This window comes from Dama dama, chromosome 11 (genome assembly GCF_033118175.1).
Source record: "Dama dama isolate Ldn47 chromosome 11, ASM3311817v1, whole genome shotgun sequence".
Taxonomy (NCBI): Eukaryota; Metazoa; Chordata; class Mammalia; order Artiodactyla; family Cervidae; genus Dama; species Dama dama.
The window spans coordinates 95,564,612-95,577,309 of record NC_083691.1 but is presented as its reverse complement, the minus strand read 5'-3'; the positions used below and the strand labels follow the sequence as shown (position 1 = coordinate 95,577,309).

General features: G+C 41.1%; 1 protein-coding gene across 1 annotated transcript in view; it reads left to right on the top strand.

The window, feature by feature from the left end:
• Positions 1-12,698, top strand: part of IL18R1 (interleukin 18 receptor 1) — a 37,577-nt gene continuing 24,879 nt past the window's right edge. The window contains exons 1-5 of the mRNA XM_061155844.1: positions 1-449; positions 6,580-6,665; positions 8,497-8,740; positions 10,602-10,767; positions 12,136-12,283. Coding sequence (XP_061011827.1) covers positions 6,608-6,665; positions 8,497-8,740; positions 10,602-10,767; positions 12,136-12,283 — 616 coding nt within the window. The 5' untranslated portion in view covers positions 1-449; positions 6,580-6,607. The remainder of the gene's footprint in view (positions 450-6,579; positions 6,666-8,496; positions 8,741-10,601; positions 10,768-12,135; positions 12,284-12,698) is intronic.

Genomic DNA, 12,698 nt, shown 5'->3' with positions numbered 1-12,698 from the left:
GCACTCCGCTCCCGGTGCGCCGCAGGCCGGGACACCCAGGACCCAGAACGGGCCGAACCTGGGACACCGGGGACTCTAAGCGCCCCCGTCCTAGGAGCATCGCCAAACTGGGAGAACCCCGGACCCGGAGGAGAAGCCAGACTCAGAAGAATCTTGACCGGAGCAAACCCGGACGCGGAGCATCCCAGACCCAGGACACGTCCCCCGGCCGCGGAACTGGAGCAGAGAGCAACCCACTCGCAGCTGAGTTCTGCCAGACTCTTTCTCTGTCTTCGCGTTCCTTTCCTTTTTTCTTTTCTTTTTCAGCCTTTCCTGTTTAATTACACTTGCGGCTCCTCCTTTCTTCTTTCACGGTGGGAGAAAGGCAGCAGGTATTGTTTCTCGCCTGCCTCCGTCGTCTGAACCGTGTGGCGGAAGGCCCCGCTCCAGCCTCGGGACCCCTTCTGAAGGTAAGAAAGACCTGTCTTTTTCACCTTCACATTCTTCCACTGCCCTCTGCTGCCAAGGAGGCGGCCAGCCTCTGGGGCAGCATTTCTGAAAGATCAGTTAAATATGTGTGCATATACATGTGAGGATGTATGAACGTGTTAGTCGCCCAGTCGTGGCTGACGCTTTGCAACCACATAGACTGTAGACGGCCAGGCTCCTCTGTCCATGGAATTCCCCAGGCAAGAATAGATCTAACGGAGTCTCCTGTATGTGTCTCCTCCATTGCAGGTGGATTCTTTACCGCTGAGCCACCAGGGAACCCCATTATATATGTTATGCATATAATTTTAAATATTAAGTATATGTGCATACTTACATGAATAATTGGTGATTCAGCATCATCAACTTTCCCTGATAGTGTAATTTTAGAGGCTAAAACCGTCCCATTGTTTTTTTTTTTTTCTAGAAAGGTGAGAACAGGAAAAGGAAGTGAGAGTTTTCATTTACCAGTTACTTGTGTCTGACACTGACTTTTAGGTGCTTCGTTTTCGATTTAGCCTCCTTCAGGCCAAATGAAGTATGTTTCCCATTCTCTTTTCTTGGCGGGGTGGGTGTAATTGCTTTATAATTCCGTGTTGGTTCTGCTGTACAGTAAAGTGAATCGGCTGCCTGTGTACATATATCCCCTCCCTCCTGAGCCTCTCTGCCCCGTCCCCCCAGGTCATCACAGAGCTCTGAGCTGAGCTCCCTCCGCTGTCGGGCAGGTTCACACTGGTTATCTATTTAATACATGATAATATATATGTCAGTCCTAATTTCAACTCGTCCCACCCCCCCTTACCCTCCCTCTGTCCACACGCCAGTTCTCTATCTACGTCTGTGTTCCTGTCTCGGAAACAGGTTCATCAGTACCATTTTTCCACATGTATACGTTAATATATCATACTTGTTTCTCTCTTCCTGACTTACTTCACTCTATATGACAGACTCTAGGTCCATCCACGTCTCTACAAATGACTCTATTTCGTTCCTTTTAGTGGCTGAGTACTATTCCATGTAACCCACTCCAGTACTCTTGCCTGGAAAATTCCATGGATGGAGGAGCCTGGTAGGCTACAGTCCATGGGGTCGCAAATAGTTGGACATGATTGAGTGAGTTCTCTTTACTTCACTGTTCCATGTAGTACCACATCTTCTTTATCCACTCATCTGTCACTGGACGGATTTAGTTGTTTCCATGTCCTGGCTATTGTAAATAGTGGTGAAGTTTGCTTCTGAAAAGGAGGGGGACCTGAGCACAGGGAGGTTCAGTAGTTTACCCAAGGGGATCCAGCTACTAAGTAACAGATTCCCAGATTCACTCCTAAATTTTCCTAATTTCAAAACCTTTGCCTTTCTCTGAGGTGCCTCCAAGGGTTTTAGAACCCCAGCGCCTGTACGCAGTTATCAAATAGATGCCTGGGCTGTGCCTTCAGATGTAGGTACCTGAGCTCAGTGTATTATTGACACACCACACCCATTTGGTGCTGTTGTCCTGGGATCTGGAACCCCGCTTCCCAATGCAAGGGCCTTAGATGGGCTGGGAGGGAGCACAGGTTCGATCCCTGGCCAGGGAACTATTGATAAGATCCCATGTGCTGCATAGCTCAACCAAAAAAAAAAAAAAAAATTACAAAACAAAAGAATGATAGATTTGAATTCATAAATAAAAACTTGTCCATATGTTAAGACATCAAAACAGGGATTAAAAAGGGAAACAATGCAACAAATTGAAATTTTGCAACGAATTTCTTAAAAATTTAAGAACTGGATAAAAAAAGCATGAAGACATGAATATAAAATAACTGAAAATACATGATTGGTATTTTGCCTCATTTATATCAATAGAAATGCAGGTTAATAAGCCATGAGATACTATTTTACCAATTTAAATGCCCAATCAGATTTAAAGAAGGGGAGAACTCAACACTAATGTGGGTGTAGTAGGGGAATATTGTCTTGTGCTGGTGTGTTAGACACTCAGTCATGTCAGACTCATTTGTGACCCCACAGACTGTAGCCCACCAGGCTCGTCTGTTTTTCCAGGCAAGAATACTGGAGTGGGTTGCTATTCCCTTCTCCAGGGGATCTTCCTGACCAAGGGCTCGAATCTAGGTCTCCTGCATTGCAGGCAGATTCTTTACCAACTGAGCCACGAGGGAGGGTGCAGGTCTTGCGCTGGTGAGGGGTATGAATTATTACAGTTCTGGGTACAGTTTGGTGGTATGCATTTATCATGTTTAGAATATATTCTTTGACTCATAGCTATATTGCCATATAGTAGCACCAAGGAAAAAATAAGAAATACAGAAAAATATTTGGTTGCCCAAAAAGTTCCTTCTAGTTTTCCACACAATGTTACAGGAAAACCTGAATGAACTTTTTGGCCAACCAGTAATAATAGCTCAGTGATATTTACCACTCACCAGGCACTTTGCAGCAGTAACTCATGTAACCTTCACATTTCTGGGAGGTAGTATTGTTATTCCCTTTTATGGACAAATTGATTGAGGAACAGAGGTGATAAGTGACCAACCCAATGTTATTCAGCTGCTAAAGAATAGAATGAGTTATCTATTTTATACATACTATCAATAGTGTATATGGGTCAATTCCAACCTCCTGATTCATCCCACATGCCCCCTTTTCCCATTGGTATCCATATGTTTGTTCTCCACGTCTGTCTCTTTCTGCTCTGCAAATAAGATCGCCTGTACCAGTTTTTTCAGATTCCACAAATGTGGATTCATATGTGACGTTTGTTTTTCTCTTTCTGACTTACCTCACTCTGTATGGCTGTCTGTATAAAAATAGATAGCTAATGAGAACCTAATGTAGCCCACAGGGAACTCCACTCCGTGCTCTGGCATGACCTAGATGGGAAGGAAATTTAAAAAAACACCAAGCAGGGGATATATGCGTGCGTACAGCCGATTCCCTTTGCGGTTCAGTGGAAGCTGACATGCTGGAAACAACTATGTGTGTATGCGGTCGCTTCAGGCACGTCCAGCTCTTTGTGACCCTGTGGACTGCAGCCTGCCAGGCTCTTCAGCCCGGGGAGTTTTCCAGGCTAGGATACTGGAGTGGGTTGCCATTTCTTACTCCAGGGGAAGCAACTATACTCCAATAAAAATTATTTGTTTAAAAAGGGTAGAATGAGGGTTCAAATCCAGCCAGTCTTGTGCCAGAGGCTGTACCCCAAAAACTGATCTATGCTGTCGTACACAGGAAGATGGCCACAGAGTCATTTTATAATAAAATATATCTTGTAAATTATAGAATATCCATAAGAAGGAATATCATGTGGTAGTTAAATTCATAACAAAGAGTATTTTTTGATACAGGAAAAGGATATTTCATTAAGTAGTAACTGCAGGATATGAGATGATTTTAAATCTTATTTGAAAATATACAGAAAGAAGTATGAACCAATGCTAAAGTATGATGCACATTGAAATTATTTTCTTCTTTTCAATCTTTATTTTATAAATGTTCCGTAATAGGAATACATTACTTTAGAAATCAGAAAAATTGTTTCAAAGAAAGAAATAAAAAGAAAAAATTTTAAACTATGAAAAGGCAAAAAAAAAAAAAATGGTATCGACATCAAACATAACACTAAAAATACACACCAAACTTCCTGCATGTAAGAAATGTAATACTTACCTCCTGCTAAAGGATATATAAGGATTGATAAGTACCAGGGTGTCTATGACATTTATCAAAATAGCTTTTATTTTGGAAATGACTTTCATAATTTAATATCTTAATGTTTTAAATCCATAATAAGTACATTAAAAATTTTATATATACACATACAGAAAGCAGTGCAAATACCAGCTAATCTGTATACTAGGATCTTCACATGTTGCATATTGAAACTCAGAGTTAAATCATCAGAATGCTGAATAATCTTGTAATAACTTCATCTCTTAGCAGACCTTGAAAATTTTAAAAATAAAACAAACAAAAAAACCCCAGCAGTGTCCTTTACAAGACTGTATTGACCTCAACCAGAGGAAATGAAGCTTTTCATTCTACCTGAGATAAGAAGATAGCGTTAATAATAAAATTGTGTGTGTGTGTGTGGTCAAGGGATTGATTTCAAACCATAGATGTATTCTAATTTGGTTATGATCAGTTGGTACTTTCCACTCATACTATATTCCTTTGTCTTTACATTATTGAGTATTCTCTCTCAGAAATTACATCAAAGCCTTGGTGATGTTATTCCTAAGGCTTAATGTGAATGGTTTGGCAGGTTAGCCATTAAACTTCATTGAGGATTCAGGCATTAACAATATTCTAAGAGCCTCTTGATGAAAGTGAAAGAGGAGACTGAAAAAGTTGGCTTAAAACTCAACATTCAGAAAACGAAAATCATGGCATCTGGTCCCATCATTTCATGGCAAATAGATGGGGAAACAGTACAGACTTTATTTTTTGGGGCTCCAAAATCACTACAGATGGTGATTGCAGCCATGAAATTAAAAGATGCTTACTTCTTAGAAGAAAAGTTATGACCAACCTAGACAGCATATTAAAAAGCAAAGACATTACTTTGCCAACAAAGGTCCATCTAGTCAAGGCTATGGTTTTTCCAGTAGTCATGTATGGATGTGAGTGTTGGACTATAAAGAAAGCTGAGCACAGGAGAATTGATGGTTTTGAACTGTGGTGTTGGAGAAGACTCTTGAGAGTCGCTTGGACAGCTAGGAGATCCAACCAGTCCATCCTAAAGGAAATCAGTCCTGAATATTCATTGGAAGGACTGATGCTGAAGCTGAAACTGCAATACTTTGGCCACCTGATGTGAAGAACTGACTCATTTGAAAAGACCCTGATGCTGGGAAAGATTGAAGGCGGGAGGAGAAGGGGACTACAGAGGATGAGATGGTTGGATGGCATCACCGACTCGATGGACATGAGTTTGAGTAAACTCAGGGAGTTGGTGATGGACAGGGAGGCCTGGCGTGCTACAGTCCATGGGGTCACCAAGAGTGGGACACGACTGAGTGACTGAACTGAACTGAACTGAGTGGCAATTAGTGAAAGCATTATTTGGAGCAGAGAGACTATCACACCTCTAGGAATCCTTCATAAAGATTTGCTCATTTAATCGCTCAGTACTTTTTGGAGATAGGCCTTGTTATCAACACTATTTTGGTAATGAGCAAACAAGCCTTGTGACTTCTAAATAACTTGCTCAAGGTTGCACCGCCTGTGAGGACTCAGGCAGGAATGCCAGCCCAGTTTTGTATGTCCCAAACCCCAAGCTCTTTCCACCGTGTTTCACTTCCTTTACAGGTGTGTGTTACATAAGGAACACGGGTATCCTTTATGAGATATTCAGTCTTGATCTATGAACCCCAATGTACCCATTTTTGTATTCTCTCTCAATTTGTATTATAATTAGTCAAACAAAAGATGGGTTGGATTAGCATCAAAATTCAACACAGATTTGAGTACACTGAGTCCATTTAGCTTAGGCATCTGGATTGTATAAAACTCTGAAATTTGGGAGTTTTTCTATGGTCATGTGAGTATAGACACACTTCTTCCTTTTTAACAAGTATTAACAAGTACTTACTATGTGGGAGGCTTTGACTTTAGTGATATAGTGATGAGCAAGATAAACGTAACTCCTAACTTGTGAAAAACTTAGTTCTAAAAAGAGAAAGGTCAATATTTAAAAATTCAACCCATATGAAGATTGTGATGAATATTTTGGTGTAGTGGGAGGGAAAAAAAGAAGCTTCAATGCACACACACACACCTCCACACAGGCAGAATGTTCATTTGCAGGATAGTGGATTTTCTAGAAATACTGTTGTCCTCACCTTTGACCTTTGAGGTCAGATTTAGTGGACCAGACCTAAAAAACAGCAGGCTGTCTTAGAAATTTGCATTCCCGCTGAATTGCCTTGAAATTTTATTAATTCTACATGGCTAAAAGTTCTAAGGAACACTGGTGACTGTATGAAGTGATATGAAAATTTGTTGAGCTAATTTTTTAGCCTGTATGCCAGAAGACTTTTAAAACCTCTTTCATGAAACAGGTATGCTTTTGTTTGAAAGTCTTGGCTGAATCTGTTTTATTCTGTTTTCCAGAGAAACCGTTTGAAGCAGAATCCTAAACATGCATTGTAGAGAAATACCCCTGACAGTTTGGGTACTTATGTTTATAAGCGCCTCAGGTGAGTAGCTATAATCAATCACAAGCTTGCTTCATTGGTGTTCTAGAGAGAATATCAACGATTACTTATTTATGTGGAGCTGGTTACTAAAGATTTTGAACTTATTAAAATTTGTGATTTAAAATTTTACTTTAGAAAATTACCAACCCTTTGATATCCCTGGCATAGAAAATGAGATATTCATAGGAATGGAATCAAGTAAAAACTCATGTGAGGTTACTGATAAAGATTGAACCCTGGGAGTTTATGTAGAGAGCAGGAAGTGAAAACTTTTATTCTGAAATACATTTGTCTGAGATTAAAATTGGCTTCATGTTATTTGAAACCAAAGAGGCCACAACCATCCTTGTCACTGATTTTTACAATTTTTCACATGTGATTTCCATCCCAGAGGGAGGTTATGTCATGGCTCCCTGGGGTTTCCCTGGTGGCTCAACAGTAAAGAATCTGCCTTCCAAGCAGAAGCCCTGGGTTTGATCCCCGGGTGAGGAAGATCCCCTGGAGGAGGGAATGGCTGCCCACATCAGTATTCTTGCCTGGGAAATCCCATGGACACTGGAGTCTGACAGGCTACATTTCGTAGGGTCACAAAGAGTCGGACACAGCTGAAGCTACTTAGTGTGCATGTGTATGTAGGTTATATCTCTTAAACTGGAAAATATATCAAGCTTTTATTGACCTACCATCCTTTCAGGTGTCAGTTAAAACTAACACCCTCATTAACACATGTATCACACCTTCTAAGTCCTGAGCTGTAAGTTAAAGATTTTGTAACAACCACCAGAAACAAGGTTGATGTTCATTAAGGGCTGTGCTTTGAGGTCGTTTTGACAGCCATGTTTTCAAAGAATGCTTCTGCCATTGGAACCACTTCCTCTCTACCTTGTGGTTAACAACACTGAATTAAAACCAGACAGTTGCTTTGAAAAATAAACCCTGACTATAGAGAAGGCACATACTTTGTATCCCCCCAGAGAACTGCTTGGTTCAACATAAGGGTTCTCATGTTCAAAATGCAGCCAGAGGGAACTTCCAGAAGACAGGATAGGGAAAAAGTCCATTCCTGCCTACTTTGAACTATTGGAAGTGAAGAAGGAGGGGAGAGGTGACTCAGGATGACCCAAAGGATCCAATAAATCCCTAAAGCCATAGTGTCTGGGTTAGTTGAGAAAGAGGGAAGGAGAGAGAGATCTCTGAAAGGAGAAGTGACCCAGATTTGAGTAAGTCAGTAAGAATTAATCATCAGTATGAATTATATGAGTCAATTATTGATTATCCACATGATAACCTAGAGAAGTAATGGATTTACACATACATAGGCATACTTTTAACCATCCTCACCCTTGCCCGGGGAATGGTTAGGTAGACTGGTTGAGAACAAGACCCGTGAGACTTCTGATGGTTTAGGTGGGAAACTGAGATTTCTAGGTTTCTTTTTCTCCCCATGGTGATGCCTCAACCGGGATGTTTCAGGGTAAGTGTGGCAACATTGTGACCTTGCTGACTGTCATGTGTAACCTTTTCTTTCAAGAGACTAGGTGCATTTATTTGCCTTCCAGCTTCTGTAGGTTAAGTTCCAGTATCTTCCTGTTTGGGAGACGGTGTTGGAAATTTTGTCTTCATTTACCTTCTGCAAGTGCCTTACTGTTAGAGAGATTGACCTCCTGTTTCTTAATGTTGGAAAGGTTGACCCTAAAATAAGAACCCACAGAAATGAGGCATCGAGTTTTCTCAGGATGTTCTTCCCAACCCAGCTTCTTCATCTGAAGCAAACTTATGTTGTCATTCTGTTTTGTTTTTTTTTTTTTTCTTTTACTTTGCTAATCTTCAGAAGAAACTTGTACCTCACGTCTTCATATTACCGCAGTCGAAGGGGAACCTTTCTATCTGAAATATTGCTCGTCTTCACCGGAGCATGAGAAAAAAACAACCACCATAAAATGGTACAAAAATGAATCACATGGACCTGTTGACCTGAACTTGAGCAGTTCACCCAGAATTCTTTTGCGTGGTTATGTTTTGGAGTTTTGGCCAGTGGAGTTGACTGACAGTGGATCTTACTCCTTCCAAATGGGGTGAGTACACCTTCTCTTTATGGTAGTATATTTCACAGAACTCTTGGACTTGGTTTGACAAATCAAATAAACAATAATAGGAGAAGTCTGATTATCCACACGTTTTCTTCTTCCTGTTCTTCCTACAACATGAAGTAATACGTTATTGTTGAAAAATTGAATTAAATACTGCTCTATATTTATTTTCTTAGTAATGTTAATGAAAGGGGATTGCCTCAGTGTGACTTACTTTTAGGTGATCCTTGCCAAAGAGAAGTGAGGCTTCAGTGAAATTCATTTTTTAATTCAGCTGTTCCTGTTGCCCAAAGTCACCAGTCAAAAGAATTAAGTGGTACAGGCTTCATGATGTTTCTAAGCATGAAGTGAAGCAGAACAGATTCCTGGGTGATGAACTCAGACTGGGGAGATGGGCTGGCATTGGGTAGACACTCTAATCCTGGTGGCCATGATTCTTTGGTGGCTCGGTGGTAAAGGATCTGTTTGCCAGTGCAGGAGACACAAGAGACACGGATTTGATCCCTGGGTTGGGAAGATCCCCTGGAGAAGGGTATGACAACCCACTCTAGTATTCTTGCCTGGGTAACACCATGGACAGAAGAGCATGGTGGGTCCCTGGGGTTGCAAAGAGTCAGACACGGCTGAGCGATGAACATACACACCCTAGTCCAGTTTCAGGGTTGATTGGGAGCCAGATGGCAGTGCTGGTGAAAGATGTGTGGGTCAGACAGTCACAAACCTCCCTCCCAGGGCAGTGAGAGGGGAGATCCAATGGACTTTGCACAGCCTTCTCAGGACTAAGCCTAGGTAGAATCTTCCAGGATACCTGTAGTCAAGAATCCTGAATTCTATGAAATGACGGCCACTCACTGAACGTGTCAGTGATTATTACTGAACTTAAATCTCTTTATACTTTATTTGGTGAGATGGGGAAGGAGTAACTGGGACAAGAAATATCTATGTGATGAACCGTTAGTGAGAACATGGGTGACGGTAGTGTTAATCTGGTACGTTTGTGATGTTGTGTATGTACTTATGTATACATGATATATGTGTGGTTTTCTTTTAAATTAATTTATTTTTGTTTTTGGTTGAACTGGGTCTTCACTTCCTCTAGTTGCAGTGAGCAGGGGCTACTCTCTAGTTGCAGGGAGCAGGCTTCTCATTGCATTGGCTTCTCTTGTCGCAGAGAACGGGTTCTAGGGTGTGCGGGCTTCAGTAGTTGTGGCACGTGGGGCATAGGTGCCCCATGGCATGTGGAATCTTCCCAGACTAGGGATTGAACCCATGTCCCCTGCATTGCAATGCGAATTTGTAACCACTTGACCATCAGGGAAGTTCCATGTGTGGATTTTTATAGAGATTTGAGACTGACCTGTAGAAAATAGCTCAGGGCCGGGTACATGGTGATGCAGCGCTGCTAGACATAGTAGATTTCTTTCACGAGCATCTCTGGAGTGAGTCTTGATTTATCATCAGAGCTCTTGAGAGCTGAGTGAGACCCCGCAGTGAAACCTTAACTGCACTCCTGTGGTTTTGCACAGAGTGAGGTCATTTGGGTTTGTTTTTACATATAGGAACTCTCAGGAGTCAGAAAGAAATTCAGAATCTCTTATTAACCTGTGAATGTTATGTGAGCTGTTAGCAGGGGTGATTACAGAAGTGGGTTACAGTTGGGTCTTTCCACACTAAGGTAGACTATATAACTCACAGTTGGGGTAGAAGAACAGGATTTGGGCATCCATGAACAAGTCTCTTTTTACAAAAATAAGGGAACATTATTTCACTGGATTGGTTACTGAAAAGTGGTATTTGAAAAGTCTCTGTCCTAATGATAAAATATCTCTAAACCTTTATTTTCTAGAAATGATACTCATGGCTGGAAATTAAATGTCATCCCAAGAAGTAAACATAGCTGTTTTACTGAGAAAGTGGTAACGAGTAAAGCTGTGGAAGTTAAGAAATCTTTGCAGATAGCCTGTGAACACAATTACTATCAACAACTGGTCAACAGAACGGTATTGTATAAGGTAGTGCTTTTAAGATATTTTAACTGAAGATGATAGAAAAGACAAAATCCCAGAAGGAGGGTCTGATGGCTGCGCAGCATTCTGGTCTCATAACATGTGACATAAAAGTCTCCACAGCTCAGCTGACTTGGCTGAGCTCCTACATCCATGGAGGATGCTCCAGGTTGGGCATTCGGTACCCATGTTGACTCTGCGTTGGCAGTCAGATGCTTAACCACTGGGGCACCAGCGAAGCCCCTCTTTACGCCTTTCTGATCAGCCCACTGTCTTCTGGTGAGGGCCTTCAGCGGGGCTGGGTGGTCTGCTAGGAACACGATTCTCTGAGTAATTCTCCTCCCCCCTCCACCACCCACCCCTAGGATGGGTAGTCCTGAGTGGAATTAGGCTAAAAGCATTAAGAAATAGTTGTGTGGAAAGTTTTGACCCAAACAGGGATATTTTTGTGGTAGTGGTCTTTTTTTCCTCTCTCTCTCTCCCCTTCCTCCTCTTCCTCCCTCCTTTGTGTGTATAAGAGGGAGATTAAAAGGAAATGATGAAAGCATTTACAATATCCCCATCCACTATTTCCCAGAGAATATTAATAATGCTAATGATAATACCAGAAATAGGATTGTATTTCTTTTTTTTTCTTTTTTTATTGTTCACATATACCCTTTATTCATCTTATCCTTATTAACCATATACATACATAACCATATAATACAACAGTCATAACCAGGAAATTAGCACTGATAACAATATGCTTTTGAACTGTGGTGTTGGAGAAGACTCTTGAGAGTCCCTTGGATTGCAAGGAGATCCAACCAGTTCATCCTAAAGAAGATCAGTCCTGGGTGTTCATTGGAAGGACTGATGTTGAAACTGAAACTCCAATACTTCGGCCACCTCATGTGAAGAGTTGACTCATTGGAAAAGACCCTGATGCTGGGAGGGATTGGGGGCAGGAGGAGAAGGGGACGACAGAGGATGAGATGGTTGGATGGCATCACCAACTCGATGGAAATGGGTTTGGGTGGACTCTGGGAGTTGGTGATGGACAGGGAGGCCTGGCGTGCTGCTGTTCATGGGGTTGCAAAGAATCAGACACGACTGAGCAACTGAACTGAACTAAACATTATTAACTAAACTACAGACCTCATTCTAATTCTACTAGTTTATCTTTTTTGTTTCAGGGTCCAATTCACTGATGGGACTATATTTCATTGTTCCAGTAGAGGCAGTACCAAATCACTGAGACATTTGTTCAAAAATTGCTAGTTTTCATTCTCTTTCCCTCTTTCTCTAAAGATCTTTAACTTAGCATTTTAAGTTCTTGTCGTAGGATACCATTTTTACTCAAGGTATTTTAACTTGCTTTTTCTAAAACAGAACTGTACAAAGATGGAGAACAATCAAAACCCATTTTTAAAGAATGCAGAGTTTAAAGATCAGGGATATTATACCTGCATGTTTTTCCTACATCATAATGGAAAACTATTCAACGTCACCAAAACCTTCAATATTACAATAGTTGGAGGTAAGATAAATTTTAGAATCAGGAAGAAACAAATGTGTCTTAGTAAAACGGACTGTTTTCTTTCTTCTAAAGTCATACAGGAAGGCGGAGGCAACTTAGTTGGACTTGTGACCACATCACTAGTTCACATATAAGGGTCAAAATCATTTTGGCATCATCTTCCACTCTGAATAATTTTGCACTGTTGGAGTGAGGGTGGGTAATGAAAGTTGATATAAGTGAACCTCTGATGTTCCCTCATTTGGTATTTCAGTACATTGTGAAATCTTTTATTAAGCATCTGCTTTCACTCAATATTACTTATTTAGCACCTATATTCAATAAACTGAGTATTTGGAGGTAAGAAAAGCAGGGAAATAGAAAATTAAGTGAGTAATGCACTGTTTTCAGGAATTTGATTATATATAGTCAGGAG